The sequence below is a fragment of the Zalophus californianus genome, chromosome 3, assembly GCF_009762305.2.
Source record: "Zalophus californianus isolate mZalCal1 chromosome 3, mZalCal1.pri.v2, whole genome shotgun sequence".
Lineage (NCBI taxonomy): Eukaryota > Metazoa > Chordata > Mammalia > Carnivora > Otariidae > Zalophus > Zalophus californianus.
Window position 1 is genome coordinate 159491706 of NC_045597.1, and position 16365 is coordinate 159508070.

The 16365-nt window shown below is 48.5% G+C and overlaps 2 protein-coding genes across 9 annotated transcripts in view; one reads left to right on the forward strand and one right to left on the reverse strand.

The window, feature by feature from the left end:
- The window catches only part of SATB2 (SATB homeobox 2), a 252372-nt gene that overhangs the window by 178171 nt on the left and 57836 nt on the right, over window positions 1–16365 (reverse strand). Inside the window, exons 1-3 of one of the 8 annotated variants that reach the window (XM_027591187.1) lie at window positions 13614–13705; window positions 9362–9443; window positions 4787–5014 (exon numbers count right to left, since the gene is read on the reverse strand). In XM_027591187.1, the coding sequence (XP_027446988.1) occupies window positions 4787–4955 (169 nt within the window). In that variant the 5' untranslated portion in view covers window positions 4956–5014; window positions 9362–9443; window positions 13614–13705. Of the gene's footprint in view, window positions 1–4786; window positions 5015–5176; window positions 5312–6239; window positions 6908–9361; window positions 9444–13019; window positions 13154–13469; window positions 13484–13613; window positions 13706–16365 lie in introns of those variants that run through there. The other 7 variants (XM_027591186.1, XM_027591190.1, XM_027591192.1 and 4 more) reach the window with 7 other exon arrangements.
- Window positions 8024–9518, forward strand: LOC113920318. The gene is made up of 4 exons (XM_027590655.1): window positions 8024–8091; window positions 8155–8258; window positions 8327–9186; window positions 9380–9518. The coding sequence occupies exons 1-3, from the start codon at window positions 8024–8026 to the stop codon at window positions 9118–9120; spliced, it is 966 nt and encodes a 321-aa protein (XP_027446456.1). The 3' UTR covers window positions 9121–9186; window positions 9380–9518.

Consider the following 16365-nt stretch of genomic DNA (forward strand, 5'->3'; position numbering starts at 1 on the left):
ACACACATACACATACACACACATTTCATCGCAGATGATCTTGAATATATAATGGTCAGTGGGTTTCTGTTGATGGAATACAAGGCTTCCAAAATTACTTGAAACATCAAATTATGCTCAGGACTTTGAGGGGCGGATACCCTATGTTCTGTTTAATGTGTATGTTCCATTGCATATATTTTTTTAACCAAGTATATCTTTATTTTAATAACAGGCCAAGGACTAAAAACACTTTAGAGAAGGGCTATTTTTCTACCTCAGCAAAACTACAGAGGACATGCTAGATTGTTGGATGACCCCAAAGCCTAAGTTCATTCTATTAAAAGATCTTAAACCCTTAAAAAAAAAAAAAAAGTAGAATGTAAAAGGGAAATACAATCTTTTCTCTTTTGAAATAATAACATTGAAGCCTCCCTACAAGCATAATGGGGTTCATCCTTGGCTAAAATGAATTTAATGAGTTTTTGACATTTTACCCAGGTTGACAATATGTTTCTAAATTTCCAAGGATTTTATACATTTTAATATGTCAATATCTATATTCTTTCATATCTACACTCCTTTCAAAAAGTAAAATGTCTCCCTACAACTGCTAATATGGTGACTGCACCTGACCTGAACTACATTTCTTTTAACCTAAAAGGAAATGTTCCACATGTAGACAATTAAACTAACTGTTGTTGCAGACAATGTTCAGCTCTAAATGAGGCCCTGCCCAACAATCGTGATCACATTTGCTTCCCTATTTGAATACATCAGTGTGTATTGCATAATGATTTTTTCCCCCTTGTAACAAGACAGTTATGTTCTTCAAAGGGCTGCCTATTAGCAAGAAGAATAGGCCGACTTTGGGTCAACTAGTTTATAAGATAACTTTAACAAGCAATTTCTCAACAAAATTAAATCATTATTTTAGAAAATTCTTTTTCAAAAAAAAAGCAAACTTTTTTCAAAAACAGCAAATAACCCTAAAAGATATTCCCAGTGTTCATTCCCCTAAAATCTAGAACATTTAACACCAAAAAATTATCAAAATTCATAGAAAAATGAAAAATATCAAAAAGATTTCTGATGTTTAATGCCTCCTATCAGCAAATACACCATCTGGTATACTACAGCGCTGTTCATTCAGTTTAAATAAAGCTGTCTGAAAGTTCTTCTTTAAGCCAAACATTTAAAAATGAAAATACTTGTGTTAACAATGAATGAAGCACAATAATTTATTGCTATTAAAGCACAACTGGCCAGCGCCTTTCAGCAGTCCAGGAGGAAAGCAGAATGCCTTGCTTCCTCTGGAAACTTGATTGGCATCACTTTCATTTTATGCTGTACGTTTCGTGGCTGAAGCATTACACACAGCAGAACATTTTAGGTACTTATGTTAATGGTGGCAAAAAGGATCATCTGATTCTTATTTTCGTCATCCTTAATAATCTTCTTTTTCTAAATCTTCAAATAGATCTGTAAGTTTTAATCAACAATTTCACAAATATAAATTTCCCCACCATTAATCATCCTTTTTCAAAATCCTTATGGAGTGAATTACTAGCTGAGAGGGGAGGCCAATTCTAGTAAGTGAATGTTACCCAGCAGGGATATAAAGCTGTCAACACCACGGTGCTCTTGCTTGCTCTAAACTCTCTCCCAGCCTTCATATGTTTTTTAAAGAGATATTAGCCTTTTTTTTTTCCTGGGGACCTTCTATAAAAGCTGACTGTCATACACATCTGAGCACTTATTTTATTACATACATGGTTTAAAACACACTACTTAGATAAGAACAAAAACATCCCAGAAAGTGTTGTAAAGACAAAGCAAAACTGACTACTTTCTAATAGTCTTCTAAAGCTAACCACATTGTAAACAACACACTAACTTTTAAGTCCCCTATTAAAACGCAACCTTGAAGACTGTGATAGTGTATCTACCACCTCAACTAGTTAAATCCAGACACTAAAATAATTTCTCTTTTTTTTTAACAAACACGTTCTCAAAAAATATACCAAACTGTCTCTCTCTAAAAATGTGGAATCATGGCAACAGAATTCACTATTGCAACCAATGCATTCAGAAAAATTTATTCACCTCACTGTTTATCAAAAATAGTAAGATAAACTACCATGTTATTGGGCAACCAATTAACTTAATGATCTCCCCTATTTTTAGGGGCAAAGCTTTTAAGAAAGAGAATCACTAAAGATTAACAAATACATCCTCCCAAATTTTGAGCTCTATTTTTAAAACATTAATTATTATAACCATCTGTACAACACTGACAGGATTACAATATATCTGAAAATGGCAATAAATGATAGTTATAAGAATTTTGTAGTTGTCTAGCTTATTATATTGTTTCATAAAGAAAACTTAAACAAAGGAAGGTAGGGTAAGAGAAATATAATCTATTTTATATTTATTCTATGTCCCAAAAAACCTTTCAATTACAAAGAACTGCTAACTAGAAATGTATTTTAAACATTCTTTTAAAATTTAAAATGTGTATTTTTTAAAAGGTTTTGCTTTTCTCCAATCTATACACATGATTAAAAGTTACAAAGAAATGAAATTATCACCATCTCAATGTACATTAGGAAATTATACAAACTTAAACCCCAAAACTAATATTAACATTCAATGAAAAACTTTACACTGTCAAAATTTTAGGAGTTGTTATATTTTAAAGTTTTCTAAATTAAAATCTTTCCAAATAATCTCTTATGCTATATAGAGCAAAATCTTTCTTAAAATTTTTAAAAATTTTTTAAAACCTGCCATATGTGAATTCTTTTAACCACTTTACTATTAAGTATTATATGTAATATCTATTGAGACAAACTAATGACATCTATTTTCAGTTTGGAAAGCAACTAATAAGACCTTTGATATTACTAAATTAAAGCTTAGAAAAAAATGACTAAAGCAGCTTGTTGAAACAAACCCATTATTCCTCCTGAAGACTTAATTTTGCTTTATATCAAATTTGTAATAAGTGGTCAAATGTAAATCATAATCTCAGAAAATAAGAAACGTAACCACTATTTTACACAAAAGGTATCCCTGGTCAACGAAATTGATATGCTATAGGAAAAAAAAAAAAAACCTTATTTTAAGGAATCACAATTGGTAACAATTACGTTCTAAAATGTTTAGATAGATTTCTTTCAATCTAGTGAATTTTTTAGTAGGTCTTCAGAAAGAAACCAAAATTTCAAGTCCAAGTTTTTTTCTATGTGCATAAGGCCACTTCGAGAACACATCTCCTCCAAGGGATTTCCCAGTTTTTCAATCAAATAGTATCAGCACTTATATCATCTTACACTTGCTTTTATCATATTCGCTATATATTTTTCTTTCTTATATGCATATACTAAAGATGTTACAAGAAGTCTGAAGTTATTGTTCTAGTTTCAAGATAACACATAAACAAACACCACTTTTAAAAAAGTGGGTCACAGAACTATCAAGTTTTCTTTTGCTTCATTAAAGTATATCTTTAAGTCCGTAAAATAAAAGGCACGTAAGCCATAATGTATAGCCAAATAATTTTTTAAAGCTTTAGAAATGGTGAGAATGAATGCTTCTCCAGGGAGATGATTAATATAAGGAACTACGGCAAACCATTCTGAATGTATACCATGAAGAAATAATAATAGCAAACCAAGTAAAAATAGAAACGTGTTATTTTATAAAAAGTCCATTTTAACTCTTTAAAAAGGCATGGACATTTAGACTTAAGTCTTTACTTTGAAATACATACTATGGCTATTTAGAACATGGGGTTGGAGCTTATCATTAAGTTTTGCCACGGTTTTGCATCATTTCAGGCAGGAATATAAAGAATTATATTAAATAAGCTACTGCTGAAAATATTAGGGGAAAAAAACCTCTAGAAGCAAAAAAAGATTTAAACTAATGATTGACCTCAAACACAAAAAAACTGCCTGCCAGGTTGAATTGTGCATTTTATATGCAGAAAACAACTAAGCAAATGGTGTAAGTCTCAAAATATTTTAATAATGTTTACATTTCTTATGTATCTTTATTTTCTAAAAATTTTTTCCTAATCACTTTAAAAGAAAGTGGTGTTTAAGTAGTAAAATCTACAAAAGCTTTTCTTTAAATAGTATTAAATTCTTGGAAAGGTAAACAGCATGTAGCCATTAAGACTACTTTGCTATTTTTACCTGTTGTGCTAGGATTCATAACAAAGTTACAAATGCATATGACCTTAAACTTTATAGAAACGGTGACCTTAAAGCCTCTAAGGGCCTGACAGATTCATAATGATTCTTTATTTCCTACTTGAAATGTGGCAGGAAATATTCCCAGTTGTTACTAATCTATCTCGGAGCACTGTCCTACCTACAAAGTAACACCAACACTCTTGCTCCTGAGCATTAAAAACTAGTCCACAAAAGCGATCGCACCTAAACTTCATCTCTACAGCAGACACTCTGAGGCAAAGCACAAGAGTTAAATCACTAAAAAGCTCTCTAGGAAAATCTAGAAACAGTTAGCTGGCTGTGACATAAACCTGCCAACACCTCAGCACACAGTGGCAAAGTGCCCAAAAAATGCCACCCTCTGGGTAAACCACTTTCTTGTTTTAACTCTAGATGAAGCTACCAGTTGCAGATGAGAGGCGACGGGGGCATTATTTGGCAACCTGGAATTCACTTCCTGTAATCCTACACCGCGACAGCGCCTAATCAACCTGAACCCTGACACCCGGGCCATTACCGCGGGGCCGCGGGGCTGCGCGCGCCTCCCCGCTCCGGGCTGTTACCTCCCACGGCCTTGGCCACGGCGCCGTTGGGCCTCCCGCGGGCTCCCATGGGGCTGCCGTTCTGCTCCAGCCGGGCCACCTTCACCGGGGGAGGCCCCTTGACGTCGGGGCTGCCGCTCCGCCGGTCGGGGCTGTCCCGCAGACACGGGCTCTCGCTCCGCCGCTCCATGCTGCTCCGACTCGGAGACAAAGTTCCCACCGGCAGGTCGCAATAAAACGCGCAGGGACCTAGGGAGGGGGCGGGGGGAGGGAAGGGGGAGGGAAAAAAAAGAGGGAAAACCGCTCACACACGTGATAGACGTTCAGGCCAGTGGCAGAGCGCTGCACCACAGCCACACAAACTTCCTCCCACGCTGCCTGAGGGGCCCGAGCCGGGAAGCGGGTCCCCACCTTACACTGGGCGGCCCAAAGGAAGCTCGAGGTGCGGCGACACTGCCCAGTCGCTCTCCAGGAGTTAGCTCTCGGTGACGATCACCAGGCCAGCGCCCAGGGGCGCCCAGAAGTGGCCCATTCATTGGGGCAGGGTTGGCATAAGCCGTTCTCGGATGAGACAGCCTCGCCGTGTGGGGGTCAGGGTTGCGGAAGAAGTGAACGTCATAAAAAGCCATCTCACCCACTCGAAGAAGGGGTGGGGATGTACACAAGTCCATAAGAAACCGAATTAACCACATGATGAATGTGCTGTGAATGGCGGGGCAGGAGCCAAAGGCCTGGCATAAGGACTCCTTGAATCCCCGCTTTTTACCTTTACCGAGCAAGTCTTGAGACACAAACACACTTTGCACAAAACCAACTCATGAGCATCCAAAAACATTTCGAGGTATTCATCAGAATACTCTCCAGAATAACCTTCATCACAATGGCGGGGGCTACAATCGTTATTATTTTGGAACGTTCTTATGTTCTTCCGATCCTAAGTGATTTTTTAAAAGCTCTTCGGCATAAAACACAAAAGCAAAAAGCACTTAAATTATTAGGTTAAGGAGCAGACTTCATCAACCCCAATTTAAAAATTTTTTCCAAAAAGTTTTCCTCTGGGTCTCTTGGCTGGCAGCGTGCTCCTCAAGGAACCCGCAGATCTCGGCAGCCCGGGATATTTGGGGGGCGGCGGAAGAGGAGGAAACACCTGATGAAACGGCACTCACATTGTCACTGACATCCCCGAGAAGCAGGAACCCGGCACAGCAAAGTGCGCTAGGAATCCTCGCGGGCGCTCTCGCCGTGGGAGAAGCCGCGTGTCAAGGAGACAAGGTGGGGGTGGCAGAGGGGAGGTGAGAGGAGAGATGAGAGAGATGCGCAGACCGAGCGGGAGGGCTGCGGGCGAACATTCCGCCCGCACTCCCTCGGCAGCGCTGTCCGAGAGAGCGACAGCTGCCGGGAGGGACCTTAGCCGGACCCGGGGCTTCCCCGAACTCCCGAGCTTGGAGTGGGAGTCCTCGCCCTGAGTACTTACTGCTCACGGTCTGTCTGTAACTTGGCTGGCTGAGGCTCTGTCCATGGAGCAAAAGTAGAGAATCCAGGGTGGAAAGTTTCTGGTGCTTTGCCTTGCAGTGTTCTCCTAGGCTTCTTTCCTCTTTACTCCTTCCCCTTTTCCTCTTTCCCAGGTCCTAACGTTTAAGGTCCTGGGTCAGGGTGTCTTCTAGTGCAGAGATGGTTGTTATGATGATGATGATGGGGGGGGTAGGGGGAGGAGGAGGAGGAGAGGGAAAGGAGGGTTCCTCCAAAGGGGCACCCGAGCGAGCGGGGGAGGAGACGGCGGAGGAGGGGAAAAGAGAGAAGAAGGCTGAAAAAGCCTTTTCACACCTTCGGGAAGGAGACCCGTTCTGGAGAGAAAGGGCTGAGGACTGGGAGGAGGCGGAGGCGGGCCGGTGCTGCCGCTTCGCAGGTCTGCTAGTTCGCGAGGAGGCGCGGCCGGAGCCTTAGGGCCGGTGTCACCGAGAGCCGAGAAGGCACTGGGACCCGGGACCGCGCGCGGGAGGAAACGCGGCGGCCGCCCAAGCTGTCACCTCCAGCCTCTCCCCTCTCGGCCGCCGCCGCCAGCAGCCGGAGCCGGACTCACTGACAAGCCGCAGAGAGAGATACACTGAGAGGGAGATGATTATTAGTTGCGTTGAGTCATCAGGCAAAGTGAGTCCTTTTGGGTTGTCCTCGGTTTCCGATTTCTCCCCCTCCCCCTTTCCGTCCCCAGATCTAGCGCCTTCAAAATAATAATTTGGGGTGGGGGTAGGGGAAGTCTCTGGGTTATTTCGGGATGGGGGTTGGGGGGGGAAGATCTAAACCCAAGCCAGACTGGTCCACCGCAATGAAGGAGGAGAGTGGGGGGCGGGGAGGAGGGCTGGGGAGGTTGCGGGGGGAGGGGGGCCCCGCCTGGCAGGAAATTAAACATCAATCAATCAATCGCTGTGAGCCCAGCGACCCAAACAGCGGCGGGGCTGAGAAGGAGGCAGAGGGACTGGCGAGGGGCGGGTGGGAGGCAGGGAGGAGGGTGGAGGAGGAAGGGGAGAGTCGGCTGTAGCAGAGCGGTGTGGCGAGGACCGCGCGCGTCGGGAGGCAGAGGACCGATGGCAGAGAACCGAGTGCCGCGCGAGGCGGTGGCCGAGGCCGGCGGGTGGGTGCGCCCGGGTGCAGGCGGGCGCTGAGGCTCGGGTATGGTCCTCCTCCTCGTGGCGGGTCCGGGGCGCGGCCGCCTCGCCCGGCCCCGAGGAGCACTCGTCCCGGCGCGGAGGCGGCGGCGACAAGGCAGGCGCTGGTCGCCTCGTTTTCCGGCGGAGGCGCAGACCGACGCGCAGGAGGCAACCGCGGCTGCCTCGGCTCCCGGTTCTGCTAACTGCGCCGAGTACTTTCGACTTTGGAGATAGGAGGGCTATCGCCTCCCCCACCCACCGCCTCCGCCCACCACCCACCGCCTCCGCCCCTCCGAGCAACTTTTCCCGATGCCTGTGAGCTCCCCCTTCGCGCGGAGCCGGCCGTCCGGGCCCGCCGCGCCGCAGCGCGCGCGGGGAAGGCCGCTTCTCTCTCAGAGCCGGCGCGGCCGTGGGTCCAGAACAATAGCTCGGGTGTCCTGAGTGGCAGGAGTACCAGCACTGCCCGCCGGGCTGCGGGTGGGACAGGAGAGGGGGCTGCGTGGGGGGCGCAGGGCGGGGGGCATCCCTGGATGACGTCCCTGGAGCGCTCGCAGCACCGGCGACATCTCGAGCAGCTCCGCCCGGGCCGCCTGGAGGCCGTGACGCGGAGGCAATGAGGGCGGTGGGGCTGCCTGTCCTCCAGCTGCGCGTCTGGGACTCCTGGGACCCCAAGCGGCTCAGGCACTAGGCTTCGAGTACGGGCAGAGTGTGCGGTGAGGACCCGGTCTCCTTGTCCCGGGGGAGGCCGCGCGGGGGCGTCCACAGCAGGTCCCGCGATGGTGTAACTGAGCCACAAACTTTTGCCGACTCCCGCGGCCGCAGCCGCCCGCAGCCCTACTCCAGCCGCGGTGCTCATTTAAGGTGGCGCAGGCACTAGCGGAGCAGGCCGAGCTCCGGCCGCGCTTTTGTCCCTAAGGTCCGGCTTGGGCGCGGGACCTCCTTAAAGAAAAGCACGTGGGTAGGGGCCGCGGCCCCCGCAAGTCGCCTGGGGCGCCGGCTTACACTCTTGGTCCCGAACTGTGGCGGGAAAATGAGGATGCGTCCCCGCCCGCCTTGAGGCCGGTGAAGCCCCTCTGCTGGCGGTACCTCCAGTCTCTACCGCGCACCTTGTGTCTCCTTCCTAAACCCCTGGACCCAGAGAACTCCCCACCATCTCGCTGCCTGAGCCGCCGGTCCCCCTTAAGAAGTATTGGCTGTACGGCGGCGCCAGAGGGCCAAACTAAATTCGGTTTTGGGAAACGCGCTTCGGGGGTAATTCTGGAAATCTCGGGCCGGTGCACAGACTGCGGGAAGCCGCCTCAGTCTAGTGTACCCGGAGGTAGGCCGCCATCTACTCGCCGCACCTACGCGGTGGGCGGCGTGCGCGCAGTCATCCCCTCAAAAGCAGAGGCCTGGGAGGCGAGGAAGCCTCTGGAAGAGAAAGGGTCCCAGAAACTAAACCTGCCCCGGCCTAAGTCTCAACGCCCAGATCTCGGAGTACCCCCGCACCCAGGCGCCGCCCACCAAGTTCCAAAGCAGCCCGTGGCCACCCGGGAGGCGGTCGGAGCCCAGCGGAGAAAGGAAGCAAGCTTGATAGTAAACCTTCGGGGAGCCACCCTGGGAGTTTTAGGCAGCATTTTCCTTTCCTTGTTTTTTTATTCCCCAAACCCCATCTCCCCTACCTCCCTGAACGAACGGGTTAGAGAAAATGCAACAATTCGAAGTCTGTGAGAACAAAGTGGCTCAAGTAAACCAACTCGTGGTGGTAGCTAAAAGGTTTTTGGCTGCAAAGAAACTGTAAGTTTGATCAACAAACTTTTTTTTTTAAATCTGTACTTTCACGTCGGAATGGGAAGGGGGTTTTGCAAAAGGTAACTACCACTGTCAAAGTTTGAGCCCGTTTTCAAAATGGGGAGAGGCGCAATTCTTATAAATATCTTAACAACGATAATAACGCTGTTTCTTTCCTTACCTTGGTGTTGAACTGCAGAATCCTCCTCCGGATCAGTGTCCAGGAACTTAGAAGAAATGGTGATATTAGGACTTCAGTACTTCTGGAAAAAAAAAATGCAAATGGTTTAGCCAGGATCTTTCCTGTCTGATTCGTCACTATTATTATATCTGATGATGCGAATGGTTGGAGCGATTCAATCTTAAGTCATTAATGAGCTATTTTATAAACACCACTGTCTGAAGATCTTCATTTACATTTTGCGAAGGATCACTTCGCTAACCTCACATGCTTATGTCAACAGCATGATTATGGGACTTCAGTCACACTCTTATAAACAACACAGCGGTATTGTTAATGGGTTAATATTTTATAAAGTGTAAATATTTTATTATGTTTTGAAGGGAACTATTGATTCTAAATTATTAAACCCCTGAGAAGGGTGATTTAAATAAAGTATACAATTAAGTACAATTAAATGTACATTGTGGCTATTTTCTTTTCAGACTCTGCACCCTTTTAAATCAATTGATTTTCTCATTATTAGAGTTTCTTCTTGTCCGTTTTTGATAGTGAACAAAACTATCATTTTGGTCTAAAGAACTCTATATAAAGGTGCGTTTAGCATAAAAGAAAATATCAGAAACTATGAGTTATTACAAGAAATGTATTTTGAATATTTGCAGATTTATGTTTATTAACACATTTTACAAATTTCTTTCGATTTAGAAAAGGCGAATTCTAGTAAATTTTGTGATATATGCCCGGTGTGGGTTATTTTTTTTCCCCTTGAGTTTTGTCCCTAATAAAGGCCTTTTCTGTTTCAAATTACATAAGCTTTTTACTGCACGATTTTTGTGTTGACCTTAATTCAACTGAAGTAAGCAATTATTTTCACCATGTTTAATTTTGACAATAAGAAATTTTAAATAGCATTTTTATCTTTTGCTTAAGACTTTCTAGTTTTTAAAACAGTAAATAAATTATGATTCAAAAGTTTTGTTTGGTTTCGTTTTATATTCCTCAAGTGGTTTATTTTCAAACATTTTTAAAACAATCACACTCAAGAAAAGAATTGGTTTTAATTACGTTTGTGTTTTTTTTTTTAATAATTTGATCCAAAACGCATTTTTGTACAGATAGTTTGCTCCAGTGCTCAAAGCATAAAGTTCATATTGGGGGACGTTTTTATCCCCCAACTTGCTTCTCACTGACGTTTCTGTCGGGAATCTACTAAGACTTTTTCCCCTCTCCTCCCCCACACCCAATTTTTTTCATATGTCATTTAGTCAAAGGTCGCCTGTCTTTCATAATCACACTGAGATTTGTTATTTTAAAAATCAACGGATCTTTATGCGCTGGGCTTAAATATGCATGTTTTTGCTTATTTTCATGTTCTTCCCTTTTCTCTCTATCTCTTGTCAGGCCTTTCTTCTCCTTTTATGGCCTGCACTTTTAAATGGCAACATTTCTTGATTTCTCTCTCTGGACACCGAGGTTTCTACTGTGCTAGCTCTTGACTGTGGCCAACCTTCCTTCCCCAATGACCGCGCAGGATGGCCTAGGCCCGACTGCCCGGGCGTAGGGTACCGGGTGCCGGGCGTGGAACGCCGGCCCTCAGCCGGGCCACCCACACCTCTGAGGGCCCAGCATCCATCACCGGGCTTCCTGGATTTCAAGTCTGGTCGCCCAGGCAAAGAGGCCCTCCCGGCGGTGCGCTGCCTCTTAGAGAACACGGGAAAGTTATGCCGCGTTTTCCCTCCACTCTCGCACACACAAGAAAAACTCTACGGTTATTGCCAGCGTCGAAAGCCTTCTATGGCTCCTAGGAACCCACGCAGGCCTGCCTCTCCCCCTCTCCGCGCCCCCCCCCCCACCCGGGGCTTGCTCTGCTGGGGGCAAGAGGAGGGCGGGAGGGAATCGTTTCTCTCAAACGAAGCCCACACCAGTTCTGGAGCCAATTTCCGCCGCGGACTGTCCGGGGAGAATTAGGCGACCAACATTTTCACGGACCTCATAACTGCCCCAGGCTTGGATTGGAAACTGCCTGTGCCAAGGAGACTGGGGCCCGGGGCCAGAACGCCCCGAGGGGCACGCGCCTAGAAGGCAGATCAACTAGGGTGGGCTTCGAGCCCTTTCCCAGACTGCTCTGGGGCGTCTGGGGACTGACCAGAGCGCAGGGGGCGGGGGACACTTACTTCGTTATCCGCACGCCTTCCTCGTTGGCATCAGAGCCGGACAAATCCCAACCCGCGCCAGGCAAAGATAAATTACTCCTGGCTCCCCCAGCAGCTCTGGGGCCTGGGCGGGGGCGGAGCGGTGAGGAAGCCGTCGGGCCGCCTAAGGTAGGGGTGGTGAAGGTCCTGCACCCATCCTCAAATGAACGAGCCCCTGCGGCCCGGACAGAGAGATGAGTCCCAGGGAGACGACTGATTGGAGATGCGTGGTGGGCAACTAGCTTGTGTTAGTGAGCTGAGCGCCCGGGAAGTCGGAGGGTCTGAAACCAGGGGAACAGACAATGCAGAAGCCCAGAGGGCGGGAGGGGACACGCGAAGGTCGGCCCAGGAGCTGCCTCAGTCGAGGACTGGGAGCTTTGTGCACTGCGGTCCCAAATATAGGGGATGGGAAAAGGCGTCGGTGGTGGGCAGTGTCTGCCCTGAGTAAGGAAAGCCAAGGGACATGATTTGAAGGTAAGGGAGACTTTGGTTGAAGGTGTGCAAGTGCTTCCTCCGCGGCCGCGGGCTGGGAAGCCCAGGAAGGCGGAGGGCCTGCTCCGAGCACAACTCCAAGGACACATGACAACGCCCCCAGGCTCTTGGATCCTTTCACTCCTTTTCAGAGTCTAGAGCTTAACAGCGGGATCTCCTGCAGCATCGCAGGCAGAGAATGACTGCCCTGCCAGACTAGTTCTTTAAAATAGAAATCGACTTTAAACGACCAGTGACAAGGCTATGGGGGACAGAAAACGAAACACCAAAGGAGCTGTCGCTGCCTCCCCGCCCCCACCCCGGGGCGGCCGGGGTTTGAGCCCGGAGTCCCGCTCCCGACCCGCGGCGTTTTCTGTCCGGAAACACCGAGCAAGGAGGACGGGTCTGTCCCATCTCTAATCCCGGGGCCCAAGGTAGCGGCGAAGAAGCCCGCGACCTCGACTCATCCTTACGGCCCCGTCGCCTTGGAGCCCGGTCACCGCCCGGGTCGCAGACCGGAGATAAGGCGTCCCCTCCCGACAGCGCCACCGCGTGGGCTGCGACCGAAACCTGCGGCGCCGGTTCAGTCCGCTGTGTCCGGGAGCCCGCCCTTCCGCGTCGCCTCACGTCCGCGGGTTAAGGATGCGGCGGGAAATGGGCAGGTCCCCGGCCCGGGTCACAAGCGGACCACCCTACACAAAAACCCACCGGGCAAGCAAAACATCTGCGGCGTCCCAACCCCTTGTAATGAGAAGCATACCTGGGAATTCCAGGCGCCCCACGGGTGCCTTAAACTACAGGCAGGGCAGCCTGCGTGCTGAAATTTGCGCCCACCCGTAGCAGGGGCGAGCGGGTCCAGGAAGCCGGGTCCCAGGCGGCCGAAGCTCCAGCAGCTCCGGGAGCCTTTAGCGACCCTGGGCCCGCGCTGGTCTAGAACCGCGCGGGGGAGAGCGAGAAAGCCTTCTGCGGGACCCAAGGTGCCAAGCACTTACTGGGACCGAGGACGAAGCGGGTAGTCGGTCTATTTGGCGGTCCAAACCCTTCTGGAATGTCGAGGAATCTAGAGGGTTTCCTGGGCTGGTGACTCTCCTGTTCTCTCCGTCTCACGAAGCCCCACGGAAGCTCTCTTAGTCCGTCAAGGCTTGACCCCCGGGTTAACTCCCGGGTAGTCTGTGCCCGCGGTGTTCTGGGGCTCGGTTCTTCCCGGCCCCGCCGAGCCTTGCCTCCGGGCCCGCGGCCAAGCCCAGCTGAGCTAGGCATCACCTTGAGCTGCCCCAGCGCTACGTCAGATTTGAGAGCCCCCATGTCGTTCTCAGAGGACTTCAATGGGTAGGTTGGGGCTTCTTTTTAATAAATTCAACAGTTCACACGCGCACGCACACACACATTTTGGGACTGTCAGCTCCTGAAAGGGACGATGACCCAGAACTATGTAAATTCACCTGGTACCTATCCAATTACAAAACTCCTAGCCCCACACAAAACAGAAGTGAGCCCTGGAGGCCTGAGCGGTCACGCCTGGCGGCCGCCACCAAATCCACCCTTACAGGACGCCAGCCCAGCGGGGAGAGCAAACGCGCTCTCACCGGGGCCGCAGGGGCCGGTGCCCAGCCGTTCCCGCGGCGGAGCAGCTCCGCCAGCGCGCTGAGTTCTGGTGCCCATTGTCCGCCTGGCCTGCTCACCCACACCCTCATCATTGGCTGTGACCTGTTCGCTTCTAAATTCTAGTACCCGTCGGCCACGCGGAGCTATCGCCAAGCATGCCAGGCCCGGCACTCGTGCCAAGTGGCTCACCTCAGCTCGCCGTGCCTGCCTTTGCCCCTGGTGCCAAGTGCCGGGCGAGAGGCGGCGGGTCAGGACGCGGACGCCGTCTGCTCACCTCCAGGAGCCGACAGTGGGTGCCTGCGGCGTCGCTTGGCCAGCCCTGGGGCTGATTTAAATAACTAATAAGCTCAGAGAAATTTTACGAGGGGAACTTTTCCTTTTAGTATCAATAAAGCCTAGTAATTGGGTTCGTTGGTTACCTAAGCTCGAGTTTCCTAGTCTGTCTCTCTCTCCTCTCTCTCTTTCTCTCTCTCATTCAAAAGCAACGTTTAAAAAAAAAAAACGGCAACTGTGTGCATTTGTGTGGGGTGTGCAAGTGTGAATATGTGAAAGAAGTTGTTTGTTTCAAAAGTCCTTCGCCTGGAGAACAATCATCATTGTCGCTCTTGTGGTGAAGAGTTTTGAAAGGTGAACTGTTGTTATTTCAGAAGAAAAAAAATGTTGACAATTCAAGTATAAAACAAGGGAGAGAGGTTTCAAAAGATTTTTCCCTTTGGATGTGACAAAGACATTTGCAATGCTTCCCTAATAGTTTGCATTTTAATGAACTTTTACTACATTTTGACTTCAACTCCTGGATGGTAGTGGTATCGGTTGTTTTCAGTAGACTTCTATACTATCATGCACTCCAAATTTTTGTTTAAATTTTCTAATCTTTTTTGAAAGCATGTTCTTAGTCATAAAGAATTTTTCCACCTGGGAACCATGCCTCAATTTAAAAATATAAAAGACCTTTCATGAATAATAACTGCAAATAGCCCATTTGTTTCTGTCCACGGAGTTGTTGGCGTCTATACAAAATCTCAAAAATCTAAAGGCAATCTAAGCATGTTTCTCTCCAATCGTACACACACACACACACACACACACACACACACATATATGTTTTCATTTGCTGTATGGAAGTAAAAAAATCTTTTAAAAGACTTTTTCGAAAAGCATTATGCTAAAATTTAACTGAACTTAAATTCGCTACCAGATACAACATAACTAGTGCCTGCCAAAGTCAGCCTAACGAAATGAAGAGTATTTCTGAATCAGATTACTGCTGGGGTCAGAAGCTAGTCAATGAAAAGCAATGAGAATTCAAGTTTGCAAACCATGGAGGGTGGAGGAGGCAGCTCCCCAAGTTCCCAGGAACACACCCAAACCTGTGCGCTTATATCTTCAGTGTTTACATATCATGGAGAACTTCTCCTTTTCACTTTTAGTTAGAAAATCGATGAGCTCCCCTTCGTTCGTCTTGTTTTAGGATGTGAGACCCAAAGTCAGCTCGAGGGTCGCTTTCTGCCAGGTAACTTCCGGAGGCCCAGAATTATTCGGAGATAGACTCAGCCCTTTGCATATTCCAGGCAGAAAGGGTGTCTAGCGGGCCCTTCCCAACGCCGCCACTTCCCCAAGCTCTTCTCCGCACCCGCGGGCTGATGGTACCAGAGCGCCTGACCCTCATCCAGCTTCTTGAGATCGCACCACGGTGTCGGCACTCGGCTGAAGAGGGAGTGAACCTTGAGCTATGGGTGTTTACTCCCCGTTTCCCGCTTTCCCAGAGGGTTACGGACAACTTCCCTTCCCATTTGCTCCGGCTGAGCTCCTGTTCCCACCCATCCTCTCCAGCCTTGCCATCACCAGGTTCCTAGTGCCCTACCGTAGTGGCTCCGTGCTAAGGGCACTCACCGCGGCCGCCCCTTGTCCCCCACACTAAGTTAAGGGAGGACGTGTCCTCTCGGCGCTGTCCTCCGAGTGCCAGAAGTCGAGAACAGTGGCAGGGAAAGATGGAAGGATTGGAAAGGAAAGCGCAGGGCTGAGTGGGGTAACTCAGAGCCTCAGCGATGAGTACCTCAGCCTCCCCAAACAACCTGGGGCCTCCCCTTCCCTCCCTGCGCTTCCACTGCAGGTCCCACCCTGGTCTGCCGGTCCCCATGGAGCTGCTCCATCAACCAGGTTGTCCCCTGGTTTTTAAGGATCTCCCCCTATCCCATACCTTCTGGCTGTTTCGAGTTTTGGTTTCAGTTAAGCTGTTTTCTAAGTCGTAGAAGCTCCACTTTTTTTCTTTGCCTCATTTACACTCCTTTCTTTAAAGAGCATCCCTCAAGCCTAGCTTCTGCCAGACCCTGTGCAATCTCCCAGAGCTCTATGTGCAAGAGGAGAAGTGATTTGTCTGTTTACAGCAGGTTTAATTAAGATGGTTATGTGCCGTGAACTCTTCGGGGCCCCAATCAATGCATTTTGATTTGGAAAGTCAAATAGAATCACATCTTACACTTGTGGGTCCGCGGTTGGCCGCCCACGCTGGAGATAGACGCTCTTGTCCGTCTACACCCGCCTCACTGGACCTGAACGAGTCTCTCCCACAAATCTTGTCACCCTGTTTGTTCCCATGACCCCCAGCTGGGTCTTCCAGCAAGATCAAGGCCTTCCTGGTCAGGGTAAGAAAGGTTGAACACCCAAAGCACTCCTGGGGCACTTTAGCTGAGGAGCCAGGCCCTGGACTTCTGTGGATCCAGGCTACAAAAG